The 15,971-nt window shown below is 36.9% G+C and overlaps 2 protein-coding genes across 4 annotated transcripts in view; both read right to left on the minus strand.

Moving 5' to 3' along the window:
* The window catches only part of SLC12A1 (solute carrier family 12 member 1), an 88,574-nt gene extending 78,174 nt beyond the window's left edge, over positions 1–10,400 (minus strand). For all 3 annotated transcript variants that reach the window (XM_065941250.1, XM_065941248.1, XM_065941249.1), the window contains exons 1-2: positions 10,331–10,400; positions 8,387–8,985 (exon numbers count right to left, since the gene is read on the minus strand). In XM_065941250.1, the coding sequence (XP_065797322.1) occupies positions 8,387–8,806 (420 nt within the window). In that variant the 5' untranslated portion in view covers positions 8,807–8,985; positions 10,331–10,400. The remainder of the gene's footprint in view (positions 1–8,386; positions 8,986–10,330) is intronic.
* Positions 10,401–14,669: 4,269 nt separating this feature from the next.
* On the minus strand, positions 14,670–14,915 carry CTXN2 (cortexin 2). Its single transcript, XM_065940041.1, has one exon. The coding sequence runs from the start codon at positions 14,913–14,915 to the stop codon at positions 14,670–14,672; it is 246 nt and encodes an 81-aa protein (XP_065796113.1).
* Positions 14,916–15,971: the final 1,056 nt, after the last annotated feature.

Here is a 15,971-nt window from a genome sequence, read left to right on the forward strand (position 1 = left end):
GTAAGAAAGATTATCAAGAGTGAATGAGGGGTGGGGACTTTTCTGGTGGCACAGTGGTTAAGACTCCCTACTTCCAATGTAGGAGGCACAGTTTTGATCCCTGGCTGGGAAACTAAGACCCCACAAAGTGTGGGGTACGGACAAAAAAAAAAAAAGTGAATGAGTCTTCTATAAGGCAAAGTAAGATGAAAATTAACATTTCTTACTAATGCAATGTTTGGCCTTCTTTCGATTAACCTCCCTGGGCTTCATTTTATCCATCTGAAATAATGATAATAAAAATTCTCCACTCATGTCAGAGTATCTTTAAGAAGATTCAATAAAGGAATACATAGAAGTCTCTTGTCTTTTTTTTTTTTTTTTTTTTAAGGTTTAGAGTTTTCTTCAAAGGTGCAAAAAGTGTATGACTACAAAAACACTTACTCCTATAGGAGAATTTTCTTCCAGATTTGATATACCTTTGCCTGAGAATTGTTGGATGTGCAATAGCATTGTACAGAAGGTGAGAAGTCTCCCTACCGACTACTAGAAAACTAGTAGAAATAAGAAGTGGTAAGTCCTATAAAAAAAGATCAAAACCTTTACTTAGTTTTTTTTCCCCCACTGTGGCCTAATTTTGAAAAAAAGATCTTCCCTGTCAGTTGAATAGTTTCTGAATTTAATGGAGAAAGAAATAGCTATGTTTCTTTCAAGTTAAAAACAACTTTCTAGCTTTTCTTTTAGATTTGACTGAATAATTTCAGATGTGCCCACTTAATTTATCCTGTCTAGTATTTCATAGACTAATGGTTAGACTATACCCCACTGAGCTACCCAAAAGCAATCTTCCCCAGGAGGGATTTTGAAATTATTAGGGAAGACTTTTAGATTCAACAGTTGATTATGTTATTAAAGAACAACTTTATAAGGACTTTATTTGGGAACAACTGAAGTTCTTGCTCTTGCCATGTTCAAGGGTTCTTGCTTCTTTGGGCTTTAGTCCCATTAGCATGGGAAAGTCCTCTGGAGAAGGGCATGGCAATCCACTCAAGTATTCTTGCCTGGAGAATCCCATGGTTAGAGGAGCCTGACCGGCTGCAGTCCATAGGGTTGCAAAGAGTTGGACACGACCATAAACATCAAGTCATAAAAGAAAAGACCACAGGTATAGTTTGGCTGCTTGCTTAAAAGATTATAATGTTTTAGAATAGAAAAGAGTAGAGGTATTTAGATTTAGAAGTAGATATACTGCTTTAGTTTACTTGCTCCTTGGTTAAAAGGGTTTTCACTATTGCTATTTCCTTGCTGCTATTTGTTCGTTGTTTTCCTTTCTTTAAACAATATGGGATATTATGGGTATTTTTGTAAAATTAGAAAATGGGGTGTATAGGATTTTAATAGAAGATTTATATTAACCAGTTTTACTGCCATTATCTTACTATTAATAGAAGTGTTTTTCTGCTTTAGAGGTGTTTTTGCTGTTTAATAGTTAATCGTTGTAAATTGAGATTTTTGTGGTTTCAGGTAAAGAAAAATATCAGATTTTTCTCATGGGACTATTTTCAGAAATGTCAAACATGTTACTGTGACCCTTCCCATGTATTGTTTTATTGTCCAAAGAATTTACGTTATACCTGAGACTTATGGAACATTGCTTTTGTTAGAGTGAGAATGTTAGACCATTGAGGCAAGAAGACTATGGTACGGGACATTTAGGTATAAACCCTGTAATCGGAAACGTTCTAGATGAATGCTTAGGGGAAAAACATGGGAAGAAAAATATTGATGGAAGCACAAACCAACATCTGATGTAATATGTGGTGACTTAAGGGGGAGGTAACATTGAGTCTATAAAAACTGAGCTATCCTAAAAATAAAAAAAAAAGCTACCTCTTCTACGCAACGTCTGTGTGTGTGTGTCTGTCTGTCTTCTTCCTTGCTGACGCCACTCATCCCTTGGGTACTCCTGGTCCTGCCGGGGCTGGACCTCGGCACTCAGCCCCTACTTAACAGATAATTGAAACTGACATTGTATACTCATATCAGTGTAAAGTATGGATAAACAAAGTCCATAGAAACTGAGACAGAGCTGGCCAGGAACTGGTTATCTATACCAGCCACAAATGTAAGACATGCATGTAATTAAAAACTTTTTAGTAGCTAGTTCAAAAAAAAAGTAAAAAAGAATTTAGTAAAATAACTTGGGTTCAGATATGGATCCTTACATTAAAAAATACATTTAATTTTTGTAGAATATTTTATGTTCCATATTGGCAATATAAATATTCATTAGCAGTAGGGGCACCCCACCTTGTAGGAGAGAGCTCAACCACAGAATGTCTTCGTAATATACTTTACTTAACAGATCTGTATAAAATACTATCATTTTAGCAATAATCATTATAAAAATATTAACAAAATATTTTACACTCTTTTTTCCATGTCTCTGAATCCAGTGTGTATTTTACAGTGATAGCACATCTCAGTTTGTGCTAACTGCTTTTCAAATGCTCAATAGCCACATGTGGCTAGAGCTATTATATTGGATCTCACATGTCTATACAATACAGTCAGTTTCAGATGGATGAAATACTTGAGGTTGTTCTCCAGTCAATTAAAAATTCTGTTTTTCTTTGAAAGGATTCTACACCTGTAAGGCAGCTGAGTAGGTCAAATGTAAATTTTATTTTGTGTAACTGGAAAAATCAATGAGAGTGAGGACTTGAGGAATGTGTTAAAATATTCATGAATGTTGAAGAGATTATTTGGTTAGGAGATTCGTTTATTTGACTTGATTTGAGAAAAACTTTCAAAATTGTCAATATTCTAGTTAATCAGATCCCATGGCCAGATCATCAGCAGCTACTCAGTCAGGGAGAAAGCAATTTCCTTTTTCTGGGTTAATTGGGGAGCCCATGAGACAGAACCTTAGTCACTCACTTTTTAAAGGCAATCTTGGGACTATAATCCATGTTTCCTGATTAAACTTGAACTTGAGGGTTTGGTCTAGGAAATTGCTCTGCTCTTCTATGAATTCTAATGGTAACTCTGACCCTTAGATCTGGATTAGACTACCAATTATTGTAAAAAAAAAAAAAAAAAGAAAGAAAGTAAGAAAAGTATTTACAAAGTAGGCTAAAGGGTAAATAAAATATCTAAAATTTCTTCTTAAATGAACATTTCTATCTGATGGATGCCCTTCTGGTCACAGTTTAACAGTTCTTCAGTTTACCACTAGGACATCACAATGTGCAACAAAAATAATATTCTATGAGGGCATATCAAGGAAATAATTATATACAAAAATTAGTAAGCAGTTATTTTCCAAATTATTCAAAATTTGAGTCACTGTAGGATCTATAACTCTCTCTTAGGTATGTTCTACCTGCTAGAGTCTCAAAGTTTTAAATATACTTATATCACAGTGGGGAGAAATCCCTTGAATGTATATTTGTTGCATGGATAATAAAGGTCCGATAGCAAATTCTTAAGTAGAATCCATTTCCATTCCTTGCTGTCATGCGGAAGCTGAAAAATCTTTGTCCATATAAACTAGGAGACTCGGAATCTACACAATTAATTCAGTGCTTGTCCTCCAGCAAGTTATTTAACCTTTCCTGGATACTGCCAATGAGGTTAAATCCAATGGGTTTTCTTAAAAATCTTACTTTGAAGTAGTTTACTCTGAGGCAAAATCATTTTTCTGTTTGCCGTCTTCGTCTTCTAACATGGCAAAGCAAAACCTGGTTTCACTCTTTAATAAATGCCTCCTTTGTCAGGCCAAACAGCAATTATAAAGTTAACTTATCATCAAAGTGTGGAACAGCACTTCAGTGCGAGGATTTGTAGGAACTTCATAGCTGTGAGCTATAACAGTGGGCTGGCAGACTCCTGGCTGGTGCACGTTCTTGGGACCAAAGTCTTGAAGACTCAAAGTTTTATGATTGCTGCCTGAAACCAGTTTTTTCCTCCATACTTTGAATTAATTTGTTTGTTCACACTCCATTACCATAAATGATGACCCACAACCTTTAATAAATGCATTTTAAATTACATAGCTTTAGGGAATGATTATTTATTTACCAAGAGTTTTACCTGTGTGTTAAGTATTCAGAAAAGGTAAAGGAAAGAAAGAAAGAAAGACCATTTAATAAAAGACTTTCCCCCCTCCAATACTGATAAACTAGTAAAGATTCAATCACGTGTGGTTTCAGTAAATTGCTACTGGATTTTTCTAGATGATTAAAGATTGGATTATTTTATTTAGTATAAAATATGTGATTTTTTTTCAGACCTCCAAAAAATGACAAATGGCTTTCTAGCTATTATCAAAGAAGAAAAATCAGTATATATACTTTTAGTACCTATTAAATGTTTTTCAGTGTGCATTTTACTTTTAAATAAAACTTAAAATAAAAATTATCTGGTATAAAAATTACCATGACCATCATTAATAATCATTTTTTGAGTTTGCACTCATTATAAGCAATGTGCTAGAATTTGTGTGCATATAAACTCTAATATTTACAAGCATCCTGCAAAATCAGTTGATATTACATAACTTGTGGGCAAAAGGAGAAGGGGAGTGGTAGAGGATAAGCTGCTTGGATAGCATCACCAACCCAGTGGACGTAAGTTTGAGCACACTCTCAAACAGCGGAGGACAGGGGAGCCTGGTGTGCCACAGTTCAGGGGTCTCAAGGAGTCAGACACGATTTAGCGACCGAACGGCAACAACTGTACAGTACTGCAAGTAAGGGTTGAAGTAATTTTTCTCTACTTTTAACCAGAGTTTTCAGAAATCCGTAATTCATGGCCACTAGTATAGGCATTTAGCTCTTTACTACACAGAAAATGAAAAGGATTTCTTTACTATGATATCAAATCATTGGGATTACAAATTCTGTCAATATCTATCACTCCTGGAGTTCTATTAAGATAGAGACTTAAAATAACGTCTTTCAAGCCTATTTTTCTTTTTACCTACTAGGACAAGCTTGTCATGTAATTTTTTTTTTTCCAGCTTGGAAGCTATAATCAGGATTTGCACAAAATCCAACTGATTTCTGACTAAGTATGTTCTGCCATTTAGTATGAATATACTGTTCCTACATGGCTTTTAAAAGCAAGATTAGGTATCAAAAAATATCTCTTAACTTATACTATGTCAGTTACTTTCTACTTTTAAATTATTTAAGTAAACACTAAGAGTTTTTTTTTTTGCATACAAAATCAGTGACATGTCTGAGTATTATTATATAATATTTGTTCTAGTGATCATTTATATCTGTGATTTGAAGAACTACCATAAAGTTGTCAAGGACCACAAGAAGGTGACAGCATATTTACTTTATACTGCAAGTCTTCATCTTTTATTTGGGAGGTGGGGGAAAGCAGGGGGAATAGCAGAATCAAATTCACTAGCAAAGAAGAAATGAATTGAAGAAGGCCCAGGCTGTTAACCACTCCAGTACTCTTGCCTGAAAAATCCCATGGATGGAGGAGCCTGGTAGGCTGCAGTCTAGGGGGTCGCTAAGAGTCAGACACAACTGAATGACTTCACTTTCACTTTCCTGCATTGGAGAAGGAAATGGCAACCCTCTCCAGTGTTCTTGCCTGGAGAATCCCAGGGATGGGGGAGCCTGGTGGGCTGCCGTCTATGGGGTCGCACAGAGTCGGACATGACTGAAGCGGCTTAGCAGCAGCAGCAGCAGACTGTTAAAGTCTGAAGGACAGCACAGAAGTAGAACACGTGGAACAGGTGCTCAACAAGTTCAGCAACACTAGAACGGCCCTGGCTGCGAGAATGTGCCCATTGTAGATTTGCTGGTTATATTCAGATGCTGCTCCCAATTTGGTTATGTGTATAGTTCTGCATGATTTAATCAAACTGAAGTACCCTAGATGAGGGTCTTCCCCAGTGTCGTAGTGATAAAGAATCGACCTGCAAATCAGGGGACGCAGGAGATGTGGGTTTGATCCCTGAGTTGAGAAGATCCCCTGGAGGAGGAAATGGCAACCCACTCCAGTATTCTTGTCTGGAGAATCCCATGGACAGAGGAGCCTGGTGGGCTTCTGTCATAGAGTTGCATATCGCCAGACAGGAGTGAAGCAACTGAGCAACTTAGATAAGGATCAAGTTCACAAAAAGAATAACTATACTGGTTCAGAATGATTATTCAGGGCATTGAGACTAAATCTAATTTTTAATGTATTTAATTTGCCATTCTTTCATATCTGAGGAAAAATACTACAAGTTAAAGACCTTAGTCTCATCTCATCTTTTCAAAAATAAAATGATATTTCAGACAGTCATCAAAACTGTCAAATGCAGCTATGACATTTCTCCTGTTCAGTCATTCAGATAGTTTTCTAACAACAGTGCCCTCAGAACTTTTCTCCCCTTATATAAATATTTATGTAAACTGTGGCTGGCTTTGGAAATTGTAGATCAGCCACCTTCCTCTCTATGGAATATCAGTCCTAAGAACACTGTGAATTTACACCATTTCCTTTTTAATAGGGGCTTTCCTGGTAGCTCAGTCTGTAAAGAATTTGCCTGCAATGCAGGCGACCCTGGTTCAATTTCTGGGTTGGGAAGATCCCCTGGAGAACAGACAGACTACCCACTCCTGTGACTCAGACAGTCAAGAATCCATCTGCAATGTGGGAGACCTGGGTTCAATCCCTGGGTTGGGAAGATCCCCTGGAGGAGGGCATGTCAACCTACTCCAGTATTCTTGTCTGGAGAATCCCAGGAGTTAACATTTTCATTTTTTTTGTTGTAAGTTGGGGAAGGGAGTGAGAATATTTAAATTTTGATCACAATTTTAACAAAGTATGCAGCTTTAAAAATTATCATGTGTAATGAGGTAGGGTACAGTGGAATAAAATTTCAAGTCTGCTCATTTTACTTCTTCAGGATAAATCAAAACCTCTTTATAAGGTTCTAAATTTCTCTTTCTGCCCTTCCCATGTCTCAGAAACTCCTTGTGCCCCTTCTTTCAACCTTCTTTTCCCTCTTTTCCTTCTCCCTTTTCTTTCTTCTCCTTTCCCCTTCTCTAACATAGAAAAGGAAAATGACACCTTAGTCTGATTGGAGCTTCAAATTGCCTGGCTTCTCAGCAGCTTTTCTCGGGCCTGCCATTTTGTACGAAACCACTAAATTGCTAATGTCTTTTGATTAAAGCACCAAATATCCCAGATTAAATCTAAATCTTATGTCTATAAATAAAGCAACCACTTAGCAGAGTGTTGGTGATACAGTACACAGCACAAGTAAGGTCTGGTGGGGAGAGGTGTAAAGATACAGGGCACAGCTCTTTCTCTGGATGTTGCTCAATCTCCAGAGTTAGGACCTAGGGTCTGGAATCCTGAGCAGCCAAGGGGAATTGGTTATGGAGAGGGATTTTCCTGAGGAAAGAAAGATGAGCAGAAACTAAAGGGAGATTTTCACCTTTATTAGAATCGTATTAGCAGTAATCCTAGAATCCCTGGAGTGGGCAATCATTTAATTTAAAAATGGTTGAATGAAAGAATGAATATGAAAAGAATTGTTCCAGCCATTTTTGCCCCCTTACCTTAAACTCTAGGCAAAAGTAGAGTGCATTGAGATGTGAGACAACTAATTATTCTTCATAGTAGTTAATTATATCACATAAAGAGTGCTCTTCATTCCAAACTATGTTCCAGATGAGCAGGAAATAAAGTGCATCAATATATTTTAGAACAAGTTACAGAAGAAGAAATGTACTAAGCTTACAAATGCTTTGCTAAAGATTAGAAAAAGTGCTGCCTCATGCGTCTAACAGCTTGGTCATATTCCATAAATAATGAAAAGTTTAGCCACTTCTGCTGCTTCTGTAGTAAAATTTAATTTAGTTACTTTTATATGCTTAAGTGCCTTCAGGAACTTTGGGCAAGGTTTTGAAGAGGAAAGGATAAAATGCTGAATCTTATACATCTCTTCTCTCTCTTTAAAGAATATAAAAGATACCCATGTGCTCTAAAGTCTATTTGCACAGTATTAACTACAGCAAGCACCAGAGATTTCTCTTCTTTTTACAACTGTTGTGGAGCCATTAATACCAATGTGAAACCAGCTTAATATTCAGTTTGACATGCTTAACCAAGTGTGAATTGAATAGACAATAGCTGTAAACAAGATCCCACATATTGCCTAACTTTCAGAATTCATTTTTTAGTTCTCTTTCCCAGCTAGTAAACATTTGTGAAGCACTTTCTGTGTATCTTCTGTTTATCGGGAACTAGGAACAGTTGTGTGAATAAGATGGACAGTTTGCCGTAGACCTCTTACATTGGACACGTTTACATTTATAAGGTTCGTATGGAGTAGGGAATCACCTGAAGGAATAAGGAGGATACTTGTCTGTACCCTTAAGCTTACCTTCGCAAGTTGCTCGTGAATGTCCAGCAGGCTGGGTCGGTTGACCTTGGGCCCGCTAACACTGCCGGTGTTGCGATAGTACTCAATCTTGGGCACAGCATCCACAGTGTTGTGGCCAAAGGTTTGTAGGTAGTATGTGTTTGTGTGAGAATCGTAAGCATGAAAACTGGCATCTGTTTTAGCCGCTTCTCCGGTTTGGAGGAAATTGTCGTAGCACTCCTGATTCCCAGGCCTAAAGCTGATTCTGAATCTGTTCTGGCCTTCATCCCCAAAAGAGGTTTCCTCATAGTGTGGAGGATCAGCGTCGTCATTCACAGCAGCACTGCTCTCATGGCTCTCATTTACGACATTAACTTGGAAGCGATTGGTGTTACTAGGCGTGGAATCCAGAAATATGTTGGAGGAGTTGTTCAGTGACATCTTCCAAATAGATTTTTCACTAAACTGACTACTTTAGGGTTGTTTAAAAAATGTGTCGATTTGCTCTTCAAAACAAACACTAACATGCTACATTAGGGAGCTCTTTTGCTCTAGAACAATGCAACAAATAGATTCTTGATATATTGTCTCCTATACAATCTTCAGAATGTTCTTCAAAGCTGTCATTAAAAGAGAAACTTAATCTTTTTCCAGGTAATATAAATACATTTAAGTACAGTTGAGGTATGAGGGAACAGTTTTCTTTCCTAAGACATACAACTTTAAATTCATTTCCTTAAAAATGACCTGTCTAGGAACCTGGTAGCTCAGACAGTAAAAAATCTGCCTGCAAGTCTCTGCAGGAGATTTGGGTTCAATCCCTGGGTAGGGAAGGTCCCCTGGAGAAGGGAATGGCTACCCACTCCAGTATTCTTGCCTGGAGAATTCCATGGACAGAGGAGCCTAGTGGGCTACAGTACCTGGGGTCGCAAAGAGTCAGACATGACTGAGTGACTAACACTTACACTTAGAAACCTTAGTTACCTAAGCAATTAAATCCTGTAATAAATAACTGGGGACGTGCTTCAGCAAACAGAATTTCCAATGGAGTCATTAAAATGCTACCTGCGTTTCTAGTATTTGCTTGTACTCAATGCAGGTGGATTCAATATGACTTTAGAAAAGATGAAACTCTACCAAACAAATTGAGTGAAGGCTAGTGAGAATATTCTCAGCCTGAAACACAGTACATTGACAGTACTAAATGTGGAAACTGGAAAGTATATTATGATTGATATTAACATATATTACATCATGAGTAAATTTCTAAAATATTTTTAGAACTTCTAAAGAAAAGTTGTTGTCTGGTTATAAAAATATATCCTGTCAAGATGTCTCTGTGAATTCTTGGATCTTTTACTAGTCTTCAAAATATTTCATTTGTTCATACATTTTTTTTTAAACAAATGTGATTATGGAATCCTTAAATAACAGGAGTATTCAGGGTAAGGAAATACATCTTAGTCCTTAATAAAGTTATATGCTATATTTAGGCAGAATAATCAAGCTCTACTGATTCCCTTTAATGAAATATTCTCAATTTTTGAGAGGGTTTTTATTTGACTGTGAGATAGATAGACTACATAATCATTTTCACAATCCATGATATAATCCCATTTTAGAATGTTCTTTCATTAGAATAATACCTTTATTGATATCTTAAAATTTGGCTTTTCAAAGAAAATTCAACAAAGATAGATAAATACAAAAAACAAACAAATAGAAATCTTGCTTCTCCCCAGCAGATATTTCTTTGAATTAAAGAAAAAAAAAATCTCAGCTTCAACTCCAAATAATCATTCCTGGGGAAATAATAAGTGAACCTATTACCTCTTTAGTTTTTATGGAACCTCTCACTTATCTTCAAAGCCCTTTACATCCTCCCCTTTACTCCACTCCTCAGAATCCACTTTACAGCATAATTTTAAGTATAATTTTTACCCTGCCCAGAAATGTTTAACTTACCACCTGGGAGCCTTCTTCTCAGGAATGATAGCCTTCAGCATCACCCAGACATATATGAACCACATAGCCCTCCCTCCCCCCTTCCCCACCACCCCCAAAATTAGGCTGCTTCTTATTGGCTAAAATCTTCCTTGAAAAAAATGACGAAGCACTGATTGGCCTGAAATAATACCACCCAGCCGTTAGCACAGAAGAAGCTTGAGTTCTACATCAACTTGTAACCAGGAGTAAACCATTAATCCCTTTAGACAGGAAGACAAATAGTTTCTTTAATTCATAAGGGGAGTTGAATTGCTCAACAGCAATCATCCAACAAAATATGAACCCTGCTTCAGTTGTTTGAGGTTAAATAAATAGAATCTCGTATTCTCATTTCACATGATTCCTAGTGACCTCCTATTGTTCAGGATTTGCAGCAAAATATAGGCCTCCAGAGATAATTTCTATACTTTGCAACTAGAAAATGGTATTGAGATTATTTTATCTTGCTTATGGTAGATACTATCTTGATTCTCTGCATGGGAAATGAGCAGATGGAGAGTATGATCAATGATTTATTGACAATTATTTCTACTTAATGGGAAAACTCTTTTAAGCAGGAATCAAACTACAGGTAAGTTTTTCAGTGGCACTGCTAAATGACCTTTTGACCTCTACCTGGCAAAACATTTCTTTTTCTTTTATTTTTAAATCAAAACTGGGTTTGAGTTTTGTTGCAGAAAAGGTTTTGCTCAAATCTGTGAGGTGGTGCTTATAAAGACAGCACAAACAGCTCCTCCATGCAGTTTCTGTCATTGGTTTTCGATCAGGATGATTGAAGGAGTCCTCATGTTTTATTAGAAACGATTCAAGTGATTGCCAGTTGCCTGAGCAGCACAGTTGTGGTGAGGTATAGAGAGTAGGAGCAAGTCTCTGAGGTCAGTGTGCTTGATTTACATCCTGGTCCTGCCCCGTCCTATCTATGTGAACTCTGGCAAGTTAGTCAGCCTCCTTGTGCCTTAACTTTCTCATCTGTAAAGTGCAGTTGTGAACAATACTGTACTGTAGACTTATTGTTAGAGTTAAATACGTTAGTTTGTGTAAAGCATTAAAGGGCTAATTTCAGAAAACACCAGTTTGCACTTGATGTTTTCTTTTACTATTTTTATAATATTTACAATATTTACAATTCACTGATGTCTTTTGCAGTCACATTCAAGGGTCTGAGGTGAATCATTAGAGGTTGGGATAGGTACTATGTCTATTAAAATAGGAGGCATGGTAGGTAAACAGATATCAGATTGTACAAAGGGGCCTGCAGGTACCTATGTAAAATGCCTTAGAGGCTCTTAGATAAATGTCATGTTAATAAGTCAGGCTAATGTCATGAGACTGTATCAGAAATTGAGACAGAATTACATGGAAGATAAAGACCTATTACTCATTTTGCTCTTAAAGGCCACTGGTGCAAGGCATTTATCTGTTCAACAAAGGGTTCTGACTTCCCAAATAATAGACAAAGGGAGTAGTTGCATTTCAGACTCAGCTGAGTGGAGCCAGCTGTTTCGATCAGCTAAGATGAAGCTGGGACCCGAAATAAGTCCTATTCACTCACCCTGGACAGGAGCTATGAACTTACCTGCAGTATTTCTGCCACCTCTAGCTTCCCTTTCCTTCAACTGTTGCCTCAACTCTGACCCTCTTTGAGGAGCCCATCCATTTATTCCTCACCCTTTTTCCTATACCAAAGACTAAGACTGCCCCTGATAGCCATCAATTTCCTTTTTTCTTGCTGACTGACTACTTGACTACAGTGTAGTGTGAATTGGTTTTGGTTTTAGTCTTACATCAACTAGACACTTTCACTCGAAGCATTTTCTCTCTGTGAAATGAGAGTCTTTGTTCTCCATTAAGGGTATTCAGACATTCTGGAGCAGATGGGAGATGGTTTAGGGGATATGGATGAAATTATACCATCCATAAAGCCAACCTGGAAAGGCCTTTCAGACAGGTGGGTAAGGTAACAGGGGAAAATTGTTTAGAGGTTCTCTCTGTCCTTTCTCTTGTCCTCCTTTCCAGGGCTCTTGAGAATTGACATCTAGGGGATAAACTGACTATGATATTGAACATCTATTCCTAAAAGGATTAGAATTTCATGAAATTTCCATGTGCTCCATGCTGTAACTATCCTTTATATCACATTGTATTGTTTTTGGCTCTGAAAATACAGATTCTAACATTTCCTTCCCATATCCTTTCCCCTGACGAAAGGCACAAAATAGTCTAAGGCACAAAATAACCCTGAATGAATGATGTGAATGAAGAAACTTTTGGTGAAAAGAATTTCTCTTTAGTAGAATTAGAAATAATATAAAGCTAAGGCAGATTTGATAATATCTGAAAAGCTTATGGCTGTTGAATATTCAGAAATAATGCTCATACTTTACAAAGTTTTTTATCTTCGGTTTTTGGAGTCTTTTTTCTTTTTTAAATAAAGATCTGTCCTATGTTAACATAACAAACATAAAGTCTAGTCACTAAAATGAAAGGTCTTGTTGGGTGTCTTCCTTGGGAGACAAATGGAGTGTCTGGTACTTGGGGACATGTCTTAGTGAGTACTTCAAAAGCCTGGGTCACTAAGGAGATGACTAGCATCATGGACATTTATAGCTTTCAGCGTGTCCAGCAGACTTGGCTCAATGACCTATTCTAGACCAAATTACTAACTGGCTACAAGGTATCCCAGGTTGACACTCCAGTACATACTGGGGTTCAAAGAGTCTCTTAAGGTGTGAGTTTGGTTCAGAAAATCTATAGCCAACACAGATGTATTCTAAATCTACTAGGAGATGAAAAGTGTCAGGGATTCTCAGTGAAAAAGCTGATTTTGGAGCACCATAGACCTGGGCAATAATCATATTATAAAATATGCAAGAAGTGTTGTGGACGGTGTATGTGCAGCATGATATTTATAAACAATGACTATGACTCCTTAATTTCTAATACAATCACTCCATTGCTTGGTGACCTTTGAAAATTACTTAATCTCTCTCAGCTACAGTTCCTCATCTGTAAAATTGAAATAATAAAATGGAAATAGTAGTACCAAACTCAAAGGACTAATGAGAGTATCAAGTTGCATAATAAATTGAAAGCACTTAATTTAGTCATTACTTTCAGTATATATTAATCTTTTTTTTTTTTTTGGTGTGTTTGGCAAGTCTGTATTCTCAAGTGACACAAATATTTTTGCATTATTTATCTCCTGGTGCATTCCTCCATTCATTTATAATAGATAGTCAGAATTTTGTAGTTGGAAATAATTTAGAATTATGTAATTTTATTTTCTTAATTTATCAAACAAAGAGAATGAATACTGGGGAGGCTGAATAACTTAACACCTAACCATTGCTTCTTAAGGTTTGATAATCTCTTTAACAATTACCAACAAGGATAGTAAATAATGATAGCAAGGTATATTTAAACAGTGTTTTCTGGTTTCAAATTACTTTCTCACTCATTATAAGTCATTTGGTCCTGCCAGCATTCCTGCAAAACATGTAGGATAGTTTTCTTTATCCTTGTTTTACAGCTGTGGGACTTCAGTTCCCATTAGGTAACTTTTTAGGTCATAATGCTTGTTCTTGGTTAAACAAATATTAGCATTCAAATCTCAGAGTTCAGGCTCCTAAACTGAAAAATTTTCATGACATCTTAAGTCTTTATTCATCTCAGTTCCCTAGATTTCCAGGTGTATTTGTAGAGCTTGTGGTTACTTGTAAGGTTGTATGACCATTGTTGACCTATGGCTATTATTAGGAAATACATATTCTGTTTATTCTTTGGAGTGAAGGGCCCTTATCTTTGACACCTAATTCTCTAAAGCAGGGGATCCACAGTGAGTATGGAGAGGGTGTTTGGGCGCTGCATAGGATCAGATGCAGGGCTCAGATGTCTGGTGGCTCAGACAGTAAAGCGTCTGCCTGCAATGCGGGAGACCTGGGTTCCATCCCTGGGTTGGGAAGATCCCCTGGAGAAGGGAATGGCAACCCACTCCAGTACCCTTGCCTGGAAAATTCCATGGATGGAGGAGCCTGGTGGGCTACAGTCCACGGGATCACAAAGAGTCGGAGATGACTGAGCAACTTCACTTACTTACTTATTCATTAGAAAACTCAGCGTGAGAACGGACAGTGAAAAATCCCAACAGTGGTTTATCACTTACATGGAGAAATGGACCACACACATTTATTGAATTTGGTGAATGATATTAGCTTCTTCCAGCACACTGAAGGAAATTACAATTGTCTCCATCAAGTGTTCCAGCAGTATAACCCTAAAAACTGTGAGGCTGGAACATTCAGGCAAGTGCATATTCAAATGTTCCTTTATCAAACTCTTCTACTTCATCTTCCCATGTAGAGGAAGGCATGCTACTATATGGGTCTAACAGGATTTTGAAGCATCTGATAATAAGAAGTCCCAAGAAGATACACAAAATCCCAACAAAAGCGAAGCCAGTTTTCTGCTCCAGAGTCAATGAGAAAGCTGACACTTCGTTGACACTCATCTTAGCTGAAGTGTTGCCACAGTAGGTACTACTCATAATTCACTGTCACATCATTTTGGGTCTTCCGAATTCCTGCTGAAGTCACCTCTTGGCCTAGATACAAAATTGGACTCACTTTAGTTTTATCCATATAAAGCATTAGACAGGTAATTTTCAAAATAAAAATATGGTATTTTTCAAACTCTCTTGACTTAACTCACAAAAGATATTTGAAAATATCATCAGATATGGATTAGGATCAAATTAGCATTGGAGATGCTACTTTTATTGTAGTAATTACAGAATTGCCTTCATGGACACATAAAACTATACCTGTATACACTAAATATAAAATCAAGTATAAAGGGGAATAGTCAAATTATTAACTCTGAAAGCTTTTGATTCATTGCGAGATTGTTGTCATTACTTCTTTGACCCAAGTTGTCATCTAATTTTCATTTCATTTTTGTGTGTATCAATAAAGCCATAAAAAATTATAGGTATAAGCTGATCAAGCTCTCTAAAGTCCATGCTTTAAGGTCTATCTCCAATGCCATTTTTTCTGATAGATTATGATCCTTTTAAATAGGTGTAATATCTTCATTCTTTTTTACCCCCTTAGCTTTTAGACTTATATTCTTATAGTTTCTTTCCCACTACCACTTCATATACTAAATGTTAATTTTTTAAAGAGAGAAATTGTGTTTTTAAAATTATGTTAAAAAGAGCAATACCCAACATAATGGCTTGCAAGTTACAAAGCCTCAGTAGCCATGGATGATTAATCATCTCCCCAACTCCTCCATTAGCTCTCACACCCTAATTAGACATAAAATCCAGGTTAAACAGCATGCTTTCTATGAAATTCAGTTGCAAGTGAAGCTCCCCAGACTCCTTGCCAACCAGATTCCCACTCTCTCTAAGCTCCTACTATATTGAGATTCTAAAACTACAGCTACAGCAAAAGTGTTCAGAATTTGTGTGATGAATTGAAGCAAAATAGACCTTTCCATTTGCTGTCTTAAAGTTAATTAAATTAATCAATTAAGATTAGTTAATTAAATCAAATGGTTACTAACCCATAGCTGCCCTTCTTGAGAGGATTTTAAACAA

Source organism: Muntiacus reevesi, chromosome 7, assembly GCF_963930625.1.
Source record: "Muntiacus reevesi chromosome 7, mMunRee1.1, whole genome shotgun sequence".
Taxonomy (NCBI): domain Eukaryota; kingdom Metazoa; phylum Chordata; class Mammalia; order Artiodactyla; family Cervidae; genus Muntiacus; species Muntiacus reevesi.